The following is a 26219-nucleotide window of genomic DNA, read 5'->3' as shown; positions in this document are numbered from 1 at the left end:
TTTTTTGACCTTGACTTCATAGAAGTGACATAAAAGCAATCCTGGATTTAGTAAAAGTGATTTCCTTATTTACTTTTAATATCTGAGAGGAAAGTACCTCAGAGATGATATTAATGATTTTTGAATTATGTGTATTTTACCTTAACATTTCCTCATCATTTTTTTCTTACAAGCATCACTAAACAGGTTTTAGAAATGGGCAGCTTGAGTTCAAGGCCATATTCTCAATACAGGAACACACCTGCATAAAATACATTGGGAAAGCAAAATCCTTATTACTTTACCATTTAGGTCAGCCCACTTATCTTGGAAAGGTTCATAAAATGCCTGTTTGAATATCTGTCTGCACATTTGTTTACTTCATCAATTCAGTTTGAACACAGCCAGAGAAGAAACTTATTCTCCACTCCATAAAAGTGTCTGATGTGTAACTCCCAACAGATTACAAAGCTTAATGACTACTAGAGTTTTGGGCAGACAAAGCAAAATCATTCAATTGGTATTTTAGAAGACAGGTTGCTTTTTTCTTGTCCAGCAGTTCTTTCCCTTCCCTTTTTGGGGGAGTTACTCTACTCTGCCTTCAGTGATCCTGGGGGATATGTTTGTATCCCCAGCTTCAAAGAGGATATGTGTCACGTAGGCTGATTATTCAGAGTCCTTTACCCCAGGCCATTGTAACAGATACAGGGATAGGCAGGTGATTCAGGCAAGGCCAATCAGAGCTTTCCTTGAGATTTGGACTATGGACATTATAAGAGTAAGGGATTCCTTCCTTTTCGATTATGTCAAGGAATAAGTTTGGGACTTCCAGTGGCCATTTCTTTTCTTGCCCTTTGGAAAGTGCTTGCTTGAGAATAAAACTAACATAAAGAGAAAAACAGAGCTGAAAGACAAAGAGACAGAGCTCTTCCATTTTGTTTTTTGAGTTTCTGGATCCAGTGGTCCCTGAAATCCCAGTTTTTCATCTCGCTAAGTGAAAAAAAAAAAAATCTTGTTTGCTCTTTAAAATTGAGTTTCTGTTATGTGTAACTAAAAGAGACCTGATTACAATTGCTTAAGGAAAGGAGAAGCATGATAGTTTCATCTTACAATCACTGCTACCTTAATTTCCTAAATTCTCGTTTTCTATCAGGAATAAACTCCAGGTCATTTGTTTCTACTCTTTTCTAAAATTCTTCCCCAAGCCCTTCAAATTTCAATTACTTCTATCACTAGCCACTAGCATCTTATAATAAAGACATACACATAGTTTAAATCAGTACATCTCCTTTGGGCATCTTTAAAACTAAGCTTTGTTCTTATCTGTACAGAATAGTTTAGATCAGTGAGTGTTACTTGGTATTAGGATATAAATTAGAATTACCTATTCCATTTTAAAGAAAATTACAATTGCCTAAGATCCCAATCTCAATGAGCTATTATTAAATTTCAGAGGTTGGAACCCTGAAATGTATTTTTAAAAGCTTTATGTTTCATATATGTATTCCTGGCTTAGCAATCACATGTAACTATTCTAGGCAGGTACCTTCTTTAAAGAAGAGGAATGGATTAGGTCAACTGGGTCCTAAATCTGCTTAATGAGCAAAATCATGGAGAGGTCTTTAAAAACGTAGATACTTAAATTCTTGGGTATTTTGATTTAATGGATCTTTTAGAAATTTTAATGGCTCCCCGGATGATTCTGATGGCCACTTTGACTTAAGAACTACTAGATTTAATGAGGGGCCAAGTCACCCTTAGTGAATCTGAGTTCACAGCCATTTTGTAGACACAGAGCAAAGAGCCTTTGGAGGATAAACACAAGCTGAGAATTCATGAAATTTGGAAGGCTTGGTACTGACCAGCATTTACTTGCACAAGGACAGGTGTTCAGCATGGACAGACTCGGTGGAAAGAATGGGCCAAATCATACCATCCACAAAACAAAAACAGATCAGGTCATTTTAAAGAAAACATGAACTTAAAGCCACTAAAGTTTACAACTATAGGTTTCAGCATTCTGGTCTTTTCTCTGTGCATTTGTGAATGTGTTCAAGTATTGCTCCAACATCTCTATAAGGTATGTCCTAAATACAAAGTGCTATTTACAGGAGGAATTTGTCCTTCTATTACTGAAAACTTCAATGAGTACTCCCTAGACCAAATGGAAGTAAATGAGGGTAAAAGAGAGGATTACAGAGAAGCTTTTGTCTGAAGCTCTGAGCTTCTGAATTAGCCACAAAGAAATAGAGCAGAGGACCTTGACTCTTCAGTTTCTCAGGTTTAGTCAAGGGTTCTTAGAAAGGAAAACAGCATACACAATAAAAAGGTCAAGGAGACTGGGAGTTACCATTCCCAGGTAGACACTGGCAAAATAAGTAGAATGGTACTGATGTGCTATTAGGATCACTGCTGATTTCTTCATTAGCGCTTTCTCTCTTTATTGACTGTTATCAGTTTTTTCTGCCTCACACTTAGGCTGAAGGCGATAGAAATGCTCACTGTTTCCCTGCAAGGTGATGATGCATTTTAGCTCTGTAGCCACTGGACGCCCAAGCACATCAGTAAGGACTCCCACTGTTTTCCCAGTCACTATTTCAATCAATCTAGAAGAGCCCCTGCATATGCTACGAGCACTTTCATTTTATCTCAAACCTGGCTTAGCCCCTAATAGCCCAATTAAGGTCACAGCAAAGCCATTAGAAATCAATAATCATATGAAATAGTGGTCTGAACTTCTGCAGTTCTTTTTATAACCATGCCAATTTATCATTCTTCACCTTTTTATATGAAGACACGTGAATTAAAGCTTTCACTAGAGTGTGTTATGATCTGATAACACTCACCATATCTGAAAACAGATCCTACATGCATATGCTAATAAGACATTTAAAGCCTCCTTCCAGAACTCGTCAAGCCAAATGTGATCCCAACTGGCCTCACACAGCAGTGTGGCTTCATCAAAACCAGAGTTGAGGTTGAAGGACGTAGGAGCAGAGCACAAAAAGAGAAGCTGACCAGAAACCGACAGAATAAATGGTGTTGCTAATGTAGTGGTGATAGTCGTTTTGATACATTTCACTGATGTACTTTTTGCTTCCCTGCCATTCCCCCATTTCTCAAATTGATGGCACTTATTACTTACTTCAGGACTTGGTGGATACCATCTAGGAAGAAAGAAACTAGAGCTCAATTTTGAGTTTCAAGCTAAATGTTTTAATGTTCAGAGTGAGATAACAGTTTTGAAAGACTGGCTTTGCTGAAAATAAGAGGCTTTCTAAATTCCAAAAGAATTGCTTTACATATTAAAAGGCAAATTGAGAAGATGAGCATGCTTAACTATAAGCCTTAACGTAGAAGGCAAGAGGCTATGGTGAGGGGAAAATCCTTGACAAGAAGGGGAAGTAGAAAGTCCTGTTACTGGTGCACAAGACAAAGGAGAGGGTGTGGAGGTCAAGTGATCCCATGTAAGTGTCCTGGATCACCCTCTCTCAGGGCTGAAACCTCAAACCACAGGGGTTAGAGGGAATCAGAGAGAAGGGGAAGATGTTCCTTTGTCCAGGGAACAGCTCAGCAACATTTAAGTCCCCACATTCAGCCAGCACCAGGGCAGTACAATAAAAAAACAATGAGGAAAAATGTCTAGACAAATAGACTTGAGGACAGCCTCATACACCTCAGCAAAGTATGGAGTAAGCAGCCAAAACGTCTCAGATCTCCAACGGAAACCAAAAAATCTCTAAGATGAAATGTGGACCCCCTCTCAGCAATTCCACTCTGAGGTATATACCCAGAGGAACTGAGAGCAGGGACTCAGGTACTCTTACACCTGTATTCATAGCAGCATTATTCATAATAGCGAAAAGGTAGAAACAACCCAAGTTGTTGACAGATGAGTGGATAGAGGAGTGGATAAATAAAATGCAGAACACATATACATACAATGGAATAATATTCAGTCATAAAAAGCAGTGAAATTCTGACACATGCTACAACATGGATGAACCGTGAAGACAGGTCAGGATGAGGCCAGCTGTATAAATTTTTTACTTTATTTATTTATTTTTTTTATGCACGCTCCAGTCTCCTACAGAACTGGTGTGTGAGTACTCTGGTCCTCAGTGTGACATAGTGATACAGTACGTATTACTAATTCTTTCTCTTTTAGCTTCCAGTACACATATTCTTTTAAAGATTTTTACCATCCTACACAACAAAAACAAAATAGTTGAGTTCATTCCTGTTTCTGAACTGCTGCCTCGAAATGCTACTCATTCTTCTTTTTATTAGTGGCCTACAAGATTTTCCATCTCTTTCTGATTTCACTACCTTCAGCTTGAGCCATCTCTACATGGGTACATAGTTTTTGCCTTACATTTTTTTAATATAAACTCTGAATAGAAATATAGAAAGAATGAGCTTTGAGTATTTCTCTCATCCATAAACTTAAAAAATAATTCTAAAAATACTCCCACCAAGTATGCCATGCCTTTGAGGTAACATCAGTGAAACGAGAAGCCATTAAAAACAAACAAACAAAATAGGTTCCATTGCTTTAGTCTGTGCAGGACATCAATTAAAGAGAGACACTTGCCTTTTCACATTTTTTTTTTTAATTTCCCAAAAGGCAGAACTTAAATTGACTACCAATGGCAAGTTTAACCCTCTACTGAGAAAACTTAGTGAGCTAGAAAATTAAAACACAGCCAGACTAGGTGAAAAATGGGCTAAGTAATACATTTATGGTTGGATGTGAAGGTCTTTAGAGTGTGATTTCTTGCTATTTCAGAGTTTTCTGGGAATTCTCTCCCTCACCACTAAATGTGGTTAATTTATTTCTCAGTCTCATGATCTGTCTGTCATAGGAACCTCCAGGGGCAGCCATACACTGCAGTGCATCCCATATGCTGACAAAGCTTTGAAATAAAACTACCTTATCCTCAATCTGCTATCCCAGCATTTAGATTATATATTGCTTTGTTGAAGTTGAATATGGGTTACCACCTTCTGTGTTTATTATGAGTAATCTAAAGAAAATGTATGTTTTAAAGTCTATATACATTAAGAGCCACAATCAGTTCCAAACACCAACTAGTTGGTTTCCAAGAATCACTCTCACTAAAATTAGTGATAACAGATCAAAAATACTGCATTTGTATAACTCGAAGACTAATGTACAAACACAAATACAAATGCAGTTTTAAATATGATATTAGTCAGAGCTTTACCGCTGTTTGTGCTTCTAATTACAATATTTGTCATCTTAATCTTTGCATTAGGCTGCTAGTGCATCTTGGTTTGCTGTTATAAAATGTTTCTAGAAGAAAAAAAAACTGGATGTGTGATCACAAAATCTGATAAACTACTTAGTAATGCTAAAAAGATGCCAATATAAAATTAATAATAGGTTTTCTTTTGGAAACAACACTAGTTTCCATTTATCATGTAGATTTAAGCTCTTATTGCATTGCTATTAATATACTGTGACAATTAATGCAAAACCACTGAAGAAACTAAACATCCCCTAAATTATAATTAGAAGTGAGAAATGAGTAGCAAGGCTTTATTTTCTGACCATTTATATTCTGACCAACATAAATAAGATCTTGACCACAGGTTCAAGAATTCAATGGACTAATTAAACCAAACTTTTAAAGAACCAAAATTCTCACTAAACAAGCACCATGTTCTAACACAGAACATGGCTTCATTGTCATTCATTGAGACGGCACACATAGAGAAAGGGCTGTGTGGACAATGTGTTGGCAAGTAAAGCTTTGGTACTTAGCAGAGTTGAAGCCCGCAGCCTTCCAAATATCTCCATCCTAAATCTATATGTCTCTGAGTAACTGGATAGTTAGCAAATCACTACTCTGCACTATGCCAAACCTCCAGAACCTCAAACTTACATTTCAATCTTGAAGATCCTGAACTGAGACTAAGAGAATGCTGGATGATACTTATCATCAATGAGAATGAATCATATCAGGTAAGTCATACTTATGGTGTGCTTTTGAGGAGGTTGCGTCCAAGAACAGAGACATTTACAGAAAAGATCTGACAGGCTAAATAAGAGAAATTCAGTTAATTCTCTTTGCTGGAACACAACAGCAATGCACTGCACAATCCATATTACCCTACTTCTTTCCAACCAGTAGGAATGGATCCTGTGCAAGCTTTGGACAATTGTTGTGATTTTTAAAAAAGATTTTATTTATTTATTCATGAAAGATACAGAGAGAGAGGCAGAGACATGGGCATAGGGAGAAGTAGGCTCCCTGTGGGGAGCACAACACGGAACTCAATCCCAGGACCCTGGGACCACACCCGGAACCAAAAGCAGACACTCAACCACTGAGCACCTGGGTATCCCAGTTGTGAATCTGAACAAAGCATCTCTGCCTTGCATTTACGCAAGGCTATACACATTTCAAGGAACAGAAAGGACACACTTGCAGTCTGCAACAGAGACTGGAGTAGAACCTACGTTTACCAACTTAGAGAACAATGCTGCTTCTCCACTGTAGGGCATAATTATAAAAACATGCTACAATAAATGAAAAAAAAAAAAACCCACCATACTCTATGGGGAAAAGCTAAAGTAATTGGATTTATATAATCAGCAGGAAATATTTTTCAATTTTAACAAGGATTTTTTCTCTGGATTTGCTGACATCAGAACAATTTTTTTTTAAATGGGCCATATTTCTTTTCTTAAATTTTAATATGATAAATGATTTTAGTGTCATTTATATTATAAATCAATTTCAAATGTGTGGGCCAATTTAACAAAAAAAAAAAGACTAATTTGCCTTATGTTAGATAAATCATTAGGTCATAAATGGTGTTCTTTTCTTTTTTAGATTTTATTTATTTATTCATGAGGGACACAGAGAGAGACAGGTAGAGGGAGAAGCAGGCTCCATGAAGGGAGCCCGACATGGGACTCAATCCCAGGTCTCCAGGATCACACCCTGGTTGAAGGCAGTGCTAAGCCACTGAGCCACTTGGGTTGCCCTATAAATGGTGTTCTTAAAACACAAGATGAGGCTATAAGTAAAAATATATATTACTCATTAGTTAAATAATAATGGCAGGAAATTCTTTTCAAATAATGACATTGAAAATAACACTGACACACAGTTGTTCAATTATGTGACAAAACCTCACATATGACTCATTTTGATTTTAGGTTATATAACTAAACCTGTTGGAATTTATAACTGATGGACTCATGTTATATATAAATTATGAATGGCATTTTGTTTATTGTTCTTTGCAATTCCAAGGGGAAGGGCTATTTTAATATTAACTAAAAACAGTGAATAATTATTAAGTGCTTACTATATGCCAAGCACAATACTAAGCCCTTTGGCAAGCATTATATTTGATTTTCATTATCATCCTAAGAAGTGGTTACTTTATGTATGCCAAATTTAAAGATGAGCGATTGAATTTTGTGAGTTTCAACAATTTCCAAAGATCATTCACTTAAGACCAGCAGTGAGAAGGACTCAAATTTAGTTTATCTGAGTCCAAAGCCAGAACTCTTAAACTCTGGGTTATATTTTAGTCTTCTCCATAGAGGATAAAACTCAGAGGTGCAATTAAGTGCTTCTATTTTGTGTTTCCCTCTTCCCTGAACCACTGTTTATCAATGTGTCCTCCATACCTTAGGTCAGTGGTTCACAAATGTTAGTGAGCAAAAATCCTCCTGAGAACCTTATTTAAATCAGAGTTCAAGACTTTGAATTACATGTGAAGGTTTAACAAAAAGCATCCATCTTTCCTCCCTCCAGAGACATCACTTAAATGACAGTAAAGGAATTTAAAATGTATAAAGTCATAACTTGAGCAAGCAGGAGAGGGGCCTTCAGTGAACAGGGAATATGAACACATTTCTGGAGGACAGAAATTACATGGAGGAGTAGCTACTATGATAGCAGGTCAGAGGAGGCTTTTAGCATGCAGAAGATATGGAACCTTGGTTTCCCCCTTCTTCCATATAAAGAATGTCTGATAGCTATGCATTTACCCATCCCAGGCAATATTTCTTCTGAAGAAAAACTGAAAATGGGAGTGGGAAGGAATCTATAATCTAGGATATCGGGTTTTTAATGAAATAGTCAACTCTTAAACACTTCAAATAAAAACCCTCCAATTAACACACTCAATCTACATAAAGAGAGCTCACAATTAGCTTTCTAATGCCTTTTTCTAAATATACTTGGACATTCAAAGAGGTCTCCAATATTAGAACACAATAAAGGAAAAATTATTTGAGGAAAGATAATTAAGGAAGAGAATTAAAAAGGAGTTAAGAAAAAAGAAAACCTCTAATTCCACACTCAGAGAGATTTGAGAAAATATTATCTCCAAAAAGGGGGCAAAGAAAAAGACAGTGGTCTTGGGAATTAAACATAAATCTCTATGTATTCCCAATTTTAAAAAAATTAAGGAGACAATCAAAGAAATCTCCCAAAATAAAAAGATAAAGACATAAAAAATTCAAGAGATGATATAGGAGATATAAAGAATCAGGTCAAGCATCTGGATAATAGAATTCCAGAAATAGGTATAAGATAAAATGGAGAGGAAGAAATTCACAAAGAAACAATATAGAAAAATATCTCAGAGCTAAACAGTATGAGTCTCCAAGTTGAAATGCCCGTGAAGAGAGGGGAGGATCCACAGCAAGTGGCATCCCTGTGAAATTCCAGAATCCTGGTCAAAAGATAAAATAACAAGACACTTTCTCGGGGAAAGGGGTGGAGGTTACTGAAATGGAATGAGAATCAGGTAGCATCAGAATCCTTAACAACAGCAGATGCTTAAAAGACAATGAAGAATCCTTTAGATATAATTATGAAAAATTGCTCTTACCATGTAATACTAGCCAGAGCCAAACTTATCAACTTGAAGGTGAAATCAAGAGGTTTTTCAGCCATGGGAGGAGCTCTGGAAATTTACCTTTTTTCTGAGAAAGAGTGAACCACAGAAGAGGATGAAAAAGATAGAAGATCCAAAATTTCTGGGATGACGTGCAGCAGAGACTGGAGAGGAGTAACCCTGATCAGGGCTAAAAGACAGTAGGATCCAGTAAAGGAAAAAGGACTTAAAAAATGCCCAATATGATGAAGCCTTTGGGGAAAAGTAGGGATACAATAATGGGAAAAGAGAACAGGAAAGAAAAAAGAGGAATTAGAAACTCCAGGAAAGCCAAAGGTCATACAGGAAAGGAAATGTTACCATAGTACACTACTGTGTGGACCATATATACACAAGATTGCTGTTTTGAATACACTGTTGCTACTTTGTAAGCATAATGATCAATTTTTAAAAAGGGTAATATTACTATGTTGGTATGTAAGATAGGCGGGTGTTAAAAATTCTAAGTCCTCACCTATCATAACAAGAAGGAAGTAGATGTTTAAATTTTTAAATGTCTAAAAATTTTTTAAAAAGGAAATAGCAGGAAAGGCATATTATTTAGAGAAACTAAGGTAACCGCCAGAAGAAGCAGCTATAACAGTTTAAAATAGATAACGTGGGAAGTGGGACTGGGTGGTAGTGGGGTGGGATATGGTGCAATAGGAAGGAATTATAAAATCTTGATACTATTCCATTTTTAAAATATGTACATGGCACATGTTTAAGTAGGTACGTGTATGTGCATACTTCTTTTTAAGAGACTTGTGTAGTTACTGTGCTTAACTCCTATCCAAGAGTGTAGAGCTTACTGTCATTGTTTAAAGTAGACTTCAGCTTCTTGATGCAAGATTTATGTTTTCATACCTACTGTGCCACAGAAGAAACATAAATGCCAGTTGGAAATAAAACTCTGTTGATAAGATTTATTACAGGCTGCTGTTTCTCTGAAAATTTAAGTTCTAACCTCTATCGGAAGAGAGAAGAGAGAAGCAATTTGCCTTTTTCACCTGGTCTTAGATTTCCTTAGCTTTCACTGCATAATATATTATGCACCAATTAAGTTATCTTTAATTAAATGAATATTCCTGCCTAAATGATCTCATCTTGAGTAAGCAGCTGAGTACTGGGAATATGATTGTTCAGACACGGAAGGGACAGAGTTCATTTTAAGTGCTTTATATTAGGTAAACTATACTTCCTCAATTGCTCAGAACTGGTAAATATAATTATTCCCGCTGCAATAAAAAGTTAAATAGGTTAGATATTGGCTAGAGAAATCAACAATGAGGCCTGCTAATCATTGCTATTACAATCTTCTGCTTTATTTTTAGATGTGTCTCATAACAGACAAAGCTGAGTGGCAAGCTAAAGCTTTGAGAATAACTCTGACTAGCCTAGGAGATTTTAGTAGGAAGGAAATGTTAATGGAAAGCATGTTCTCTCTCTGGGCCTAGATATTCCAGGGGGAAGGAGGCTGTGGAAAAAAAAAAAAAAAAAAAAAGCTGATAAGTCATCTGATTCCTTTCTTTTCCCCCACCCACCTCATGTTGAAAGAAAAACTGTTTTCCTGATGAAAAGAGGCAAAAAGCTTCCTTGATGTCCTTGGTCATTCTCAAGATAGGTTCTGAACTTCATGTGAAGGCTTTAGATCAGATCTGTCCTGCAAGGAGAATTTAATGTTACCTTGACATGATAGGGAAATTGTCACAAACAGAATGAGTAGAATCAAAGGAAGAGTTATATGTGATGCAATGATGCATATATAATTATATAATTAATATTGTACAATATCTACAAATATTAAATGGCCTCTAGTATACATGATAAATAACCACATATAAAGGCTTCATGTTCATGTACTTGAAATCATGGCTAACCTTCTCAAATGAATCCATTTCATGTCATCTTTTTATCCTCTTATCTGTCTCAATTTGACTTAGGGAGTCAAAATTGTTTCTTGAATATTTAACAACTTTTGGTCACGTTAGTACATTTATGACTTTGCCATATACTATATATCTACTGCTAACTGAATATGTTTCTTTTAATTGATTTACTTTTAAACTGAAATACTAGAGGCCTTGTTCTATGAGAAAAATAATGAAATTGGTTTTTATTTAGTGATATTTGTATCACTCCTCTATAAACTCTACAAAGTATGGTAAAAGAGTAATGTTTGCAATTAAGGCCAAACCAACCTGTTTTTAAACGCTAGCCCCAGAACTTACCGACAATGTTCCATAACTCAAGTTAGTTTTTCTGAGTCTCAGTTTCCTAAGGTATACAAAACAAATAAAGATATTTTCCTTGTAAGATGGCAGGGGGTTGAATAAGATAGTATCCAGAGAATACTTAACACATGGCAGGTGTTTACTCACTAAAGATCATTTTCAATGGTGTATTTTCCCTTTGCATATGATTTTCTCCAATCGTCCTGAAGGAGATAACAAAAAGAAAGTTTCTCTGAATAAATATCGTTTCCCTCACCTTTCCTTCTCCTGAGAAGTGCCAAATGCACTGCCAGCAGATGCTTTTTTACTGGCAAAGATCAGACTCTGTTTGCCAAGTTGAAGAAGGATTAAAGTGGAGAAAGATTTGTAACTAAGGTTAAGGACCTTGAGATACCTTGGATTATCCAGGGGAGCCCAACCTAGTCACATGAATCCTTCAAATCAGAGAAGCCTTCCCAGAGTGAAGAGAGAAGGAGACGAGACAGGACAATGGAAAAAATGGTCAAAGAGATGCAAAAGTGCTGGCTTTAAAGATGGAGGACGGGGGCGGGGGGGGGGGGGGGGGGCGGGGACAAGGCAAGGAATGTGAGAGGTCTCTAGAAGATAAAAGGCAAGGAACTATATTCTCCCCTAAGGCCTCCAGAGCTGTCCAATACTAAATATCTGTCATTTCAAAACACCAAGTGTGTAGCACTCCATTGCACCATAAACGAAGAAAACCATTAAGAAGTTGTAAGAAATGAAATTGTTTGGGTCACACCCAGGACATACTAAACCAGATGCTCCAGGAGTGGTGCTCAGCATTCTGTGCTTTAGCAAGCCCTCCAGGTGCTTCTCCTGCTGAAGTCTGCACACCTGCCTGCCTCCACTTCCTCACCTCCAGTTTGTCGTTCTACTATAATCTGAACTCATCCCCCATCACTCACTATACCTACCCTCAAGTCATCCTTCAAACAAATACTAATGACTCCCAGTCTCTACCTCCAGCACCAGCCTCTCCTGTGCTCCAGTTCTAAATTCCAAATTGCCTTCTATGTATCTACCGCTGTTCCCAGGGGGGCCTGAGATTCAACCTGTACCCCTGTCCCAGCCCACTTTTACCCCAACAAACCCGCTCCTTCTCTTACACATCTCCTCTTATGCCCTGATCAGCCATCGCATGGCTGAGTCATCTTTGATCCTCTTTCACCCTTATGTTTCACAAACAAGTGCTCACTAATCATTTCTATTTTTAAAATATCTTTAACTTTATCCCTTTTGCTCTTTTTCCTGTCAATGCCTATAAGCTCTACTTCAGTGTTTCTCAAAGTGTAATTTCAAACAGTAGGAATCATGTATGGTACTTGTCAAAATCACCAAAATCACCAGAATCACCCATGGAACTTGTCAAAATTCCTGGAATCCAATCAAGATTTACCTGAATTAGACTGTTGTGGGGCCAGGGGTCTGAGAATTCACATTTTAAGTAAATAACCTAGGTGGTTTTTATGCTACCAAATTTTAAGGACTACTGCCCTAGGTTGGTTTTCACTGTGGACTTGAACTCTATTCCTTGGCCTGCATAATAGTCTTTCTCCTGCTGCAAAACAAATTAGTGACTTAAAACAATATACATATATGATCCCCGACTTTCTGTGGGTCAAAAGCCCAGATACGGCTGGGCTGGCTTCTCTACTCAGGGTCTCTCAAGGCTGCAGTTAAGGTGTTGGCTGGGCTGTGTTCTCGTGTGGAGGCTCAACTAGGGCAGATCTACTTCCAAGCTCCTTTAGGTTCCTGCCAGGATTCATTTCCTTGTGATGTATGATCGAGGATACTGGCTTCTCACTGACCAAAGGCTGGAGCTTGCCTTCAGGTTTTAGAGGTCCTGCAATTCTCTGCTACTTGCTTTTCAAGCACTGATAAAAAGAGGAAATTCTGTCTTTCTCCTTTAGATAAATGCCCTACTGATATCAAATAAAGGAGATCTTTCTTTTTGAAGATGGTGTGAATCTAGATTTCAACTGAATTTCATGATAGTTAAATGATTTAAATATTGGAGAAAGCTAAATCCCAATGTTACAGAAAATATTATTTGCAAAGTCTGTGTATGAGACTCTAAGAGATGTTTTAAAGTGCACATTCTAGAACTCTATTACCAGATTTCTTTTTCAGTAAATCTTCATTTTTAACAAGCACCTAACCTAAGGATAATGATTTGGTAATCACTATGTTATAGGATGTAATGAAAATAAATGCATGTAGGTTAAAGTGTCTTATTTTAGATTGTAAACCAACTCTTTGAACAGAGTTTATAAAATTACACGCAAGAGGAAAAAAACCTTTCAATGACGCTAGTGATGATTTATCTACTTTCAAAATTATGCAATAATGAATAGTTCAAATCAACGGTATAATTTTACAAATCTAACATTCCATGGTGATAGATCATTACCCTAATATTTATGAAATTAATCTGAATTGTTACAGTAGAATTCCACTAAATTTAATTAGCTGAAAAATTTCAACCAGTTTTATGTAAATCATTCAATAAGGAACAAATTCCATCTTTCCTTTGCTCAACAGCAATATTTTAATTTCTACAGTTTTCCATTTCATATTCAGAGTGTATTTTTGATGGGAGCATGGCCTGAGTGATGCAACACAATGCAATATAAATCTATCAACCACCAAACATCAGAAAGAGAAAAAGTCTATAAAATCATGTTAAAAATTAATCTAGCCCTGTCCATCTTCTAGTATCTCTTAGCTTTTACAGAAAGCAAATTACAGATTATTGGAATATAAATTCATATTCTTAGTTTACTGTCCTGCACCAAAACATCCATAAGCAAGATTGATTGATTGATTGATTGATTGATTGATTCTTGCTCTGCCTCCCTGGGAAGCTCTGTGTGGTCACATCTAGTAAGCATAGAAACTCGAGGCACAGGATTTTATGTCTTTCTTTTTGTATTCCTTTATTGACCTCTAGGATTTTTCCCCACAGTAAATCCAGTTAATTCATATAATACGGTGACCTTCCTCACCACTTCCATCCCAAATTATCTAGATTAGCTGAGTGATTGTTCCCTAATACATCAATCAGTGGTATAACCTTTCATTGGTTCCCTGTGCTTTGAGTAATTCAATTCAACACACTATCTCCAGTAGCCAAAAAGGATGAGACACTAAGGGGGATGAAAATATGTACAAGACAGCAGCCCTCAGCAGCTGGAAAGAGAAAAGGTATGACAACAGATAACCAATCTGCATGTGGTATAATGTAGAAAATTCCTCAGAGCTGTTACAAAGTTCAGAATACATGTTCAGAATTTGACACTATTGCTTATTATTCTAAGGAAATAAGGTCTGAAATTTCTAGGCACAGCAGATGGCTGGCAGAGTCCAGGAAGATCCAAGACTTCCTAAGAGAAGCATTAACTATGCACTCGTTCATCTGCCAAAGTCCAGCTTGGTTATTCACATTTGACTTTCAGATGTCCTCTAGTCACCTGCACAATATACCAGGGCTACCAAATACATGGGACCCTGAACAATTCTAAGGAGTATTTCAAGGTGTGATGGCCATGGTTGGTGTGTTATGGTTTGAACTTATGATTTGCCATCTGTGTCAGGCTATGATGCAAAAGGAATCTCCAGTTCTGCAAGAGCCATTAAATTAAAATGATTAAAACCTGCAAAGGGCCTGATAGGTTTGCTTTCTTCAGTCTAGGCACTTTCTTTACATGATTTAATCATGTCACTCCTGTGTATTTATCACGTTTAATGCAATTCTTTTAAAAAGTTGATACCAAGTTTTCAATAAAATTATTCCTGATTATTCCAAGTTTCTTTTCAGGCATTTGTCTGAAACAACATCTGGTTTCAGAGTAGAGACAAAAATACTGGAAGCACCAGACCACAGTTCCCTCTCTTGGGTGCAGTTTTAAAAAGTACACAGTTACGTGCATCATTTACTCACAATAGTCAGTCCTCAGTGATTATTGAGAAGGAAGAATGGCTTCACTGTATGGGAATGTTGCGCCAGCAGTATACAGAGCTTTGATTGGGGGGTGAAGGAAGGTGGCACGGTGATGGAGGATGGCTTTTGACCCATTTCTGATTTTCAGAAACAATCAGCCTTTTATGCAGTGAATAATTTAAAAAATATGTCAACAAAAATACGGAGAAAAAAATTCATACACATTACCTAATTTCTTTTAGGACATTTTGCCGTATTGTCAGGTTCTTAACCCAGAGAGGAGTCTTTGAGAGGCATCAGACTGGGTGAGGAGAGTAGCATATACAGAAAGGAAAGAAATGAAATCTTTTTGTTAATTAAGATTTTTGTCTCCTTTGTTTTCAAAATTGTCTACAATGGAGCAATAAATCTTACTTCACTGAAAATTTATAGTGAAAAAAACTTAGAATATTTCCACAGACATCTGATGACAAATTAAATATGAAAATTTATGGGAAAGTATAAAACAAAAGAAATGGTAGGTTTTACCCAAAGAGGATTCCTTCTCCCCTGACTATGGACTGTAGCTCTCCAATCTTCTAGTAATAACATGACGATGCGACATTAAAACTTAGCTGTTTTTTTTCTATAATAGAAATACGAGATACAGAAGAATCATATGTCATATCCCCTAAATCCATGTACTAGAAGATATCTTTAAGAAACAAACCTTCATGCTCCCTAAAAATAATTACAAATTAAGGAGAATACCAAATATATTGATGTAGTGAAACTTAAGGACTTAGTGGTTTTTCTTTTTCACTTGTTACCAATTATTTGAACATCATGAGCAATCAACATCTTCCTTAATTAAAACTAGAACATCTCTTATATGATTTTCTTATAAGGTGAGGTTTCTCTCTCAGTGTCTTATAAGGTGTTTTCATTTGGTATGACTGCATTTCTTTTGTGTGTGTGTGTTTCATTTTAAAAGCATATATTTTCAGGTTTAAATTTTTTTTTTTTTTCAAAAACCTCATTCTGATTTTATTATTAAAAAAATAAGGGAGGCCGGGTGACTCAGCAGTTTAGCGCCACCTTCAGTGGAGGGCCTGATCCTGGGGTCCCAGGATCCAATTCCACATCGGGCTCCCTGTGTGGAGCCTGCTTCTCCCTCTGCCTGTGTCTCTGCCTCTCTCTCTCTCTCTGTGTCTCTCATGAATAAATAAATAAAATCTTAAAAAATAATAATAATACAAATAAAAAATATCTCCCTTAAGATTTCAAGGGCTCTACCACCATTACTTTAAAGACGACACACTTTGCTCAATTTAGAACAGTCAATTTAATATTCTGCTAGGGCAATAACATGATATAGATGCAAATAAAAGGCATTTTACAATCCCATTTAAGTTGGTCTCTTTTAGATCTCATTCTGAGTATATATGAGCTCAGGAAATAATAGCGGATCAGCCCTCTGTTAACACTAACAACAGGTTTTCTTTCTTAAAACTTTAAAGGTCTTCTAACTGAAGTTTGTGCACCTTCCTAACGTAACAGATTCTGCAGACACTTAAATCACTGGTAGGAAGCTCAGTCATGAAAAAAACCCCTCTGAGCTGATATATGGATTCTTTACTTCTAGTTACTTTTTCTAAAAATAAGAAAAAAATTAAGTGTAAATGTAGTGGAAAATGCATAAAACTGTAGTTTAACTATGATTTAAACAATGGAGAAAGGTCCCATGTTATACAAACAGTTAAATAACATCAAAGAAGATACCAAACACATATACAGTTGACCCTAGTACAGCAATAAGGGTTAGAGGCACCAAACCCCACACAGTTGAAAATCTAAGTGTAACTTCTGACTCTCCAAAAACTTAACTACCAATCGCTTACTGTTGACCAGTAATCTTATCAATAAGGTAAAGTCAATTGACACATATTTTGCACATTGTATATATTGTATACTGTATCCTTTTTTAAAAAAAAAGATTTACTTATTTATTTATTTGAGAAAGTCAGAGAAAGAGAGAGAGAGAGGAGAGGGGTAGAGGGAGAAGAAGAGTGGGGACAATGTGGGGCTCAATCCCAGGACCCTGAGAGTATGACATGACCTAAGCTGAAGTCAGATGTTGGACGCTTAGTGACTGAGCCATCCAGATGCCCCTGTATGTTGTATTCTTACAATAAAAGAAGCTAGAGAAAAGAAAATGTTAAGAAAATCATCAGACAAAATACATTTACAAAACTGTAATATCAAAAAAAAAAAATCCACACCTAAAATGGACCCACACAGTTCAAATCCATGTTGTTCAAAGGTCAACTGTATATACATAAATGTAATATATATGTTTGTATGTATATAATGTGTAAAGTCTTTATATCTCTATATAATAGGTCTATGAGCATCTCCATGTGTCCATTTTTCTAGTGATAGCATTTGTTTGAAGCGATCAACTAATCTATCTTTAGTTCATTCTTGATTTGAATTCAGAAAAAGAAGCAAAACCCATCAAGAAAAAGCAATTTTAGAGGGATAGGAATTGGGGCCAAACAGGTTGTATAATCTATTTCCTCTAAAAATAACCAACAGAAGGCCTGGCAGCCTGTCTTACTTATCAGCAGCTTCCCTTCATTAAATCTAATTGCTATGCGGAGGCCATTTCAATTGATGCATGTAAAAAGCAATTTCAAGTCCACGATGGTGGCCTCCAGCCTCTCTGGGGAGTAGATGGTCCCTCGTGCTCCTTTTCATGTCTTCCTTAGTATGGAAGGCAGTAAAACTACTAGCGACTGTCCATTCTGTTACTTGGCTTGAACTCGCCCGTAAGTTTATCAAGAGGATTCAGAATATATTTGGAATTGTGATATGCAAATGATGTAACTAAAGAGAGAGAGAAGGAAAATGAATGAATGAACAAATGAACAAATGAATGACTGAAATATGGTGCTTGAGCTTGGGCTTAGGGACCACATTGTCTGGTTTCAACCCTGGATTGTGTGATCATGGATAAGTTACTTAATTTAGTGTCCACATCTATAAAATGCAGAAAAGAGCAGCACCTGTCTTGTTATAAGGGTTAAATGTGTTAATGCATGTTATCTATCATCTCTGTTTTAATAAATATCTCCAATTCAAGGGGCAAAATGATACAGAATTGTATCTTATTTCAAAAAATGTTGGTCTTTTTCATTCATTCACCCATCCATCCACTTCATACTGTCTGATTTTATATTCAGCATCTTTTACTTACCAAATCTCATCTAATGAGAAAGACACTTAAGGCTTCTGAATGTTTTGGGGTGAATCTAGATAATAACTAACCCTAGCCCATACCATTAGACTTCGTCTTCCTTAAACTGTATTCTTCAGCCATTTTCCCTTTTGTGCTGCCAAGGCATGACTTGGGTAAGGGTGGGAAGTTTCAGCTGACAATACAGAAGCCACTCTCCTAAGTTGCTTCAGTGTACCAAATAACAGATCTGATATTTACTTTTTCTTATAAGAGAATCCAGGGTTGACAAGAGTACTAGCTAGCTAAGGTGCACTCTGTTCTGTCACAGTGAATATCCGAGGTAACTGAAACGTGTGGAATGCATTTTTACTGGGCTCAGTGATTTAATATTATGGTATATGCCTTCTCACAACCTGAATTACTAATTAAATTATTCTTATAACTATGAATTGCAATAAAATCATCTCACTGAGGTTAACGTCGTGACATCTTTTATTACCAGAAGAATATTTTTAAAGCCCCCACAAACAATTTCAGTGAGAAATGAAATATTGTTATATCTCAAAAAGGTTATGAATAGCTTTTGGTACTGACGGCACATTTCTCCAGATTCTATGTTCTGAAGTTGAAATTTTCATTATATTTTCATTGCACTGAACCTAAATTAAAGCTGATCTTATTATAGAAAAAGAATTGCATTCTATTTTAAGAACGATTCTTCCAATTCCAGCTTATTGTAATGTCAGAGGCCAATAGAAAAAGAGCAAAGTAACTATTTATTAGAAAGAAAAATATGATTATTGAGACAAATAGCACTTTTAATAAGTTGACTATTTCAAGCTACTTAGGGATCCCACAATTGAAATATCCACTTAGTAACTGTGAAGTTGCTTTGGAAAGTCCTAATAGCTAATTCTCTAAGTACACTTTTCTTTCTATATTCCCCACCTTGTTCCATAAAAATCTCAAGGTGATCTGAAGGAATGTGTATAGATCAATGGGATTTAAAAAAGAAATGAGGACCTCCAGTCTATGAAATACAAATGTCTGGAAATAAGATACAGATCAGTTCAGTCCTTAAGTTAAAACAACAATTTCCAATGTGCACAGACCCTATATAATGAAAACGAATCAATTCCTTGGGTCTCTGATTTACGGAGCATCTTTGGAGAAGCCAGGCTGTTATTGCAAGAAAAAGGACCTGATCCTTTGGAGCTCCAAACTTCTTACATTCTTTACCACATTCCAAAAATTGGAAATGGACCCCCAGTACAGCTGTGTATCTATTCATGGATTTATATATGCATAAATCTATGCCAATGTACTATATACAATATAAAATACATGAAAAAGGCAACATAAAATAATCAAAAGTGTATTATATTGTTCCTGTGCCCCAGGGAATCATTTTCCCCATTCCACTCCCACTCAATGTGATAGGAAAGCACAATGATGTCTTCCTAACATTGCCTACTGATGAAGAATCTCTTCCGTCTCCCTCCCCAAGCATCACTGCCTGCCTTTGACCCAAACGTTTCCATACTTTGTATTTTGCAAGTCACTTCCCTCTAAACAACAGAAACCCAAACCTCAAATTTCTCTTCCTGCTCTAGTACCTGGCTGTCTCCACTTCTCAAAGACTTTCCTGTGAGGAATCATTAACTTGTTCTACCAACACAAGATACTAAATACAACCACCAGACCTCATCTGCTCTTGACTTTTCCCAGAACCCTTGAAATCAGAATTTTTCCAGTATTTTACTTCCACCATAGCAACTTCTCACAGCATTCCAAAACCTTATTTGACAAAATATACAAGTCAAAGATTAAAGTGATAGCTTTTTGGCAGGTTAATCTCATATCAAATTAGGAAGAGAAATTGTTTTTCTTTTTATTATACCTTCTTAGATGGTTAACTTATATTAGGTCTTTAAATTTCTGCTGTAGAACTCATCCACAAAAATCATACAGCGTTCAATATTATCCTTAGAATTCCATAGCACTGCCTCCTCTTGCTCCAGGCCATCAAAGTCACTGCTGCCTTCAGAAGTATCCTCTGAGATGGGCCCAAGTGTGTATCTGTCCAGGTAGCATCTCAGGCCCATGCAATAATTTCACTATTAAAGCCCATATTAAGGCAAATGTTTGAACAGCAAGTTGTAAACGTCTCTAGCATGACATTGGTACAACAGTGCAGTAAACACTAATCAAACTAATTCAGTGCTTAATTTCATTTGCCCCTGCTAAATGGCTCATGTGATGTGGCAACCTTAAAGGCAGCCTTCTCATAGACTCTGGAGTTTAAATTTACATGAGGCAGAGGTAATCACTCCCAAATGCAATTAACTCATTACCACCAAATCTATACGTGGAGAACTAAATTAGGACTAGCACACTTTTCACCCTTAATTTCTTACTATCTTTGTTTGCTTGTTCTCTTTAAACAGTGATTACTGACAAGGTAAAAAGAATATAGTCAGTGCTGTCAAACAACATGGTCTAATAAGCAAAACAAGGGCAAATCATTTGTTTTTGTTTTCAGTTTTCCAAAATGCGATGTGATACATGATAAAGACCGATTCTCCACTACCCCAGGGCATTAATTATCAAGATAGTGATTATCAAGCTCAAGGAAATTCCCATAAAAAGTCTTCATATAAATACAAACCGTTTTGCTCTTCTACACTTGAATACACACACTCTTCTGAGCTTCATTGATCTAGAATACAAGATATCAACTTCACCACTTATTATAATAAAGTTGACTGTGGTTATTTTGTCTGCCTGAGAATGCAATCAGATTTGAGTTGCAAAACTAGCCTCTATCAAGCCTTTATAGATTGATTTAGTGTTGGCTGAATATTCATAGATTCAAAGCACTATCTAGAATATCAAAGAGGACTGCTTTCCTCTGGAAACCTGTGATCAATTGAGCTGAAGCATCAAAATGCCCTATTTTTTATGTTTCTGTAATCTGAAATACTGAATAGATGTTATGAAGCTAGCCTTGCTTTTGAGATGTATATTAATCTGTCCATACTGAGTCAAGATTTACTTCTCAGAAGAAATGGTATTAATTTTTAAAGAAAATAGGGAAGTGATGTTATAGTTAGAAGAACACAAAATTATTTTTAAGAATGACATCAAACTTAAAATTATATATTTAAATTGTATTTTAAGCCAAGGGCATTTTAATAATAAAATAACCCTATAGATAATTATACACGCTAAAGACAAAAGACGTAATATCAATACTACCTAACATTGTCTGAATTGACTGAAAACCCTTAATGTCTTGCTGCCCAACCAAAGATCAACCCCAGACATGCTTGAAAGCGTTCTTAAGTCAACACCTTAGGCATTTTCTCCAGTGTCTGCCTGCCATTGCATGTTCTAGTTCTTCTTGTCCCGGTTTGGTAGATGCAAAATCTGTCAATTCCGCACCCAGTTTCCACCCTTCAGATTGGCACTTCAGTTATATCAGCTAGGGCTTTCGGTGGGCTTTGCCCTGGAGTAGTTTCCTGATCTCCCATCTCCTCACTTTGCAGATTTTATGGAATAAGGGAGGTATGTCCCCTCCTTGCATTGTCTAAGCTCCTTCCCATTTGGAACAAGACCTCAGACAGAAAAGAAAAGGCCTAGAATAACCGAGGACCCAGCTATACACCCAGGGGATTAGGACTCACTTTGAGATCTTTAATGTCAAGGATAATCCCAGGGACAAAGCTGAAGGGGAGGAGCAGAGCCAGGACAGAGGAAAATGCCACACAACTCTTTCTTTAGAAGCTACAGAATGGCCTCTGACTTCTGACTCTGAACCAAAGTCCAGCCTGTCATGGATGCAAAGGCAACCTTGACCTTTTGCTTGGGATCATTCCTCAGCCTACCTGGTTTGATCATGGGTGCCAGCCAATGACCAAGGAACTGCTGTCTCCAGAGGCCTTCTTACCCAAATATTTTTTGGCTCAGGCCTTGTCCATAATATACCTCTAACTCTTCCTGTGCTTATCATTTCAACCATACCCTCACAATCCGTAGTTATGGTTCAGTATCTAATAATCTGATGCCTTACCACCCAAACTATCAGTAATGTTTCCAAGAATAACTTAAGATATCTCCCAGCACTTTTACAAGATAGCCAAGTATTATTATGATTCATGTTGTGGTTTTCAGATTAACTTGAAAAAGTAAAAATAATTGGTCATTTTAATAATAGGTTCCTTCCTAAAATGAAAAATTCCTGTCTTTGAGTACACATGGGAGGCCAATGACAATGACTTTCAGAGACATCCAATTTCAAAGAGGCTTTTCTTCTAAATATTCACTATACTACCAAAACCAGGTACCTTAAATCAAAATCTATCTACATAAAAAAGGTTACTAAGAATGAAAGACAATGCTTGTACTGTAAATATTTAATCAGTGAAGCCACTGATAAATCAAGCACAACTACATTAAGGTGCTTCATGGCTCATTCTTTAAATATGACATCCTCAAGAATGTTTCCACCTCTTCAATTTTAAAGTAGTATCTAAGGACAAATAAATTTCCAAACAAGGAAAAAGTAACCTCTACTAACAGTCTACACTAGATGTCAATATCTAAACATCCTTTCAATATCCAGACATATTCATCCATTGAAAAGAATGAGAGATTGATTCATACAACCAACCCAGCAGCAGGCTTCGCTCACACAGTTGGGAAAATGGAGCTAGCTGGAATGTCAAATCTGCCACCCATCAGTTCTAACAGAATAGGCTGAATTAGTTCCAGAGAGGGAATGAGGTGACAAGTAATGTGAAATAGCAGAGGTACATGGGAAACAACTCCTGTGAAATTCACACCACCTTTAGTACCAAAATACCATACAGAGAATGTGAGACTAAAAAATAATGTCCTCTCTCTAAGCTCAGGTTGTAATTATGCCAGGAGCAGGGAATTATATTCCTAGAAGAAAAAGAACCTTTATAAGTTATCCCTAAGTAAAACATTTCAATCACACAGTCAAAACACATTCTTTAAGGATTCTGAAATTGCAGTATGATATGTGACTAAAACAGTATCCTTTTTATCTCCGTTCACACAATGGACAGACATTTATAGGAAAGAACTCTATTACCATGCCATCTTACTCCAGCCAAATAAATTTTGTTCCCAGGGCTCCCTCTCTCTGAATGCCTCATTGTCTAGAAAGTACTTCTTCTGCCCAAAAAGCCTTGCTCATTGCTAACCAATTGCAAAGAGTTATGATGACTGCAAGAAAGAAATCAAGACTCCAAAAGAGAAATCAGTGAAAGGAAGTCAAATCTCCAAAGACAAGGAAGGACAAATATTCAACAAACATTGGAATAATTTTCCAATTACTAATTAGCATTACTAATTATCGAAGAAATGTACATTAAAACAACAATAAAGGACCATTTGGCATATATTAAATTAGAAAAATAGTGAAAATTTTCAATGCTATCGATGTGGCATAAGACAGAAATATACTGCTAATACCGATGTATTTACTAGAGTCTACTCTTTTGGTAAGTAATATAGTAATATATATCCAGAATCTCAGAAGTGATCTTGCTCTTTGACCCAGGAATTTTAGAATTTATCCTATAAAAACTCTCAAGTATAAAAATAATATGTTCATGAAGACACTTACTATATAAGTGCCTATAATATGAAAAATAAAGACACCAAAAATAGGGGAGTGTCTAAGTAAATGCTGATGCTTTGGTTCAAGAGCATATCATACAGCCAGTAAACATTATGAAAATGAACAATATAAAAACAACATGAAAATGTTAACCATACACTATTGGGTGAAAATAAATATTGTTATATACTCATTGTGATTATAATTGATGAAATATACATGTGGATAGGGACAAAAAAAGAAGAAATATTTTTAAGTGTAATAAATGTATTAGGATAATAGGATTAGGGAGGATTTGCTTAATGACCTTAAGCATAAATATCATCATAATACTATTTTTATAACTTAAAGTAAGGATTTTGGAGATAACAAAGATATCTTTCTCCTCCCCAGACATTTGAGTTATGGTCTTAAAGCCCAAGGCAATATCTTATTCATCTCTGTGTCACTCTGAGCACTGACCCAGCTCTCTATAGGATCATTACATGCCCTCAATTTTAGACAATAATGTAGATTTCTTACCCCTCTTCAATCTCATCTTGTCTAAGAAGTAGTAAAGTAATGATTCTCTCTTAGGAATGCCAGAGAGCAGTGGAATTTCATAAACTGCATTGCTAGTTCTTTAAAAATCTAATATTACCAATATTTCAGCTTGTTTGGAGTCCTAAAATGAAATTTTCTCTGGGTAAGTTTTCCTCTCAGATAAATTTCCTTTGCAAAATGAAGTTTCTTCACAATATTGACACAAATCCTTTATATTGCCCGATCAATCCAGAATGCTGTAGCAAAGTTAGTGGTAATTATCTTTGTACACCATTGATTTAGACAGGTGCTTTGAGGGAAGGGCAAAGAATCTTTGAACATAACAGAGATTTCAACAGAGAGTTTATGGAAAGCATTACCTTATTTAAATGTTCTCTTCATGACAAATACGTAATAGGGAAGGAATCTCTACATTTTCCAGAGAACACATTCACTGATATTTTGCATTAATCCAACATTCACCATTTTCTCATAAAATGAAAATAACCTTAAATTTAAGTCCTCAGTTTCTGGGTTTGTTTGTTTATTTGTTTTTACAACTAAATACCTTTTCTACCAAATTAAAACAATAATGTATAGAAAATAATATATCTTATTGATAAGGCCAAAGTTTTTCCATAAACTTTATTTTTGCTTTCCTCACTGATCAGGTCTGAGAGTAATTTGAAAAGAAGGTGATAATGTCTGATAATGCTAGCTAATAATGCATATTAAAATTCTCTACTGGTTTCCATTTATATTTTATATTTTTGAGGCTTCTTTTAAATTGACTTTTTCATGTAGTTCCTATCTAAAACTTACTTTGTCTCAGAGCACCCCTATGCAATAGTAACCAGGTATTGCACTTAGGTATACCTCAGGAAGTGAAGCAGTCTTTTCTTTTCTATCTTTTTTCCGTTTTTTTTTTTTTTTTTTCTTTTAAGGCAGAGTCAGAGGGGTAGTAAAAGTTCAGATCAGAGACTTCGCTTAATTTCCTTAGGCTCCTATTACTATTTAGGGAATTCTGTTTTAAATCTTTTTAATTAAATTCTGTTTTTATTCTTTTGGTGGCTTGAGACTGTGTGTGAACAACATCTACAGGAGCTAATGTTACTTTTTGTGTAATGGGTGGTTTACAGGTAATGTTTTGTTACTAAATGGCTTTAAGTTATGATGAAGGGAGTTGGTTGCAAGTGGTCCCTGTCATTTCTGACCATCATATATAGAGTAGAAAGGGCATTCTCTACTAGACAAATGGCTTAAGGAGATGTGAGATGAGTTAAGGCAGGATATATCTCTTGGTGTCCAAAGTATGGCTGACTGGAGACAACCCTGGTAAGTGACAGAATCTCAGTAAGACTAGGAAGATAGTTTGGAACTAAATCATGGCAAAGCAGTAACATTAGATCTTGTTCCTGTAAAAGTAGGACACTGAGGCCATGCAGTTTTTGGTTATCACCATGATAAGCACCAAAATTATTTTCACACATAAAACCTTCTGCAGCAAGATAAGCCATCAACAACCAAAGTCCACTTGCCAGCCAGGCTCTAGCATCTCTCTTGTACATTTAATTTTATTATGCTGGCTCTTACTGAAATCCCCCCTCTGCAATCCTATTGCACTTTGTCCTTTCAACCATAACTCTGAGCTCTTAACAATATTTGCCTTGCATTATTCCCCGCTCTTCTTTCCTTTTTATTTATGATCTGGTTCCTCACCAATAT

General features: G+C 36.3%; 1 protein-coding gene across 3 annotated transcripts in view; it reads right to left on the bottom strand.

Moving 5' to 3' along the window:
• SLC35F1 (solute carrier family 35 member F1) overlaps positions 1-26219 on the bottom strand; it is a 390852-nt gene that overhangs the window by 230157 nt on the left and 134476 nt on the right. The window contains exon 2 of one of the 3 annotated variants that reach the window (XM_072831675.1): positions 10452-10570. The exons of the other annotated variants lie outside the window; for them this stretch is intronic. Coding sequence (XP_072687776.1) covers positions 10452-10456 — 5 coding nt within the window. The 5' untranslated portion in view covers positions 10457-10570. The remainder of the gene's footprint in view (positions 1-10451; positions 10571-26219) is intronic. 3 annotated transcript variants of the gene reach the window in all.

The sequence above is a fragment of the Canis lupus genome, chromosome 1 (genome assembly GCF_048164855.1).
Source record: "Canis lupus baileyi chromosome 1, mCanLup2.hap1, whole genome shotgun sequence".
NCBI classification, from domain to species: Eukaryota; Metazoa; Chordata; class Mammalia; order Carnivora; family Canidae; genus Canis; species Canis lupus.
This window is presented reverse-complemented; position numbering and strand designations above follow the sequence as displayed.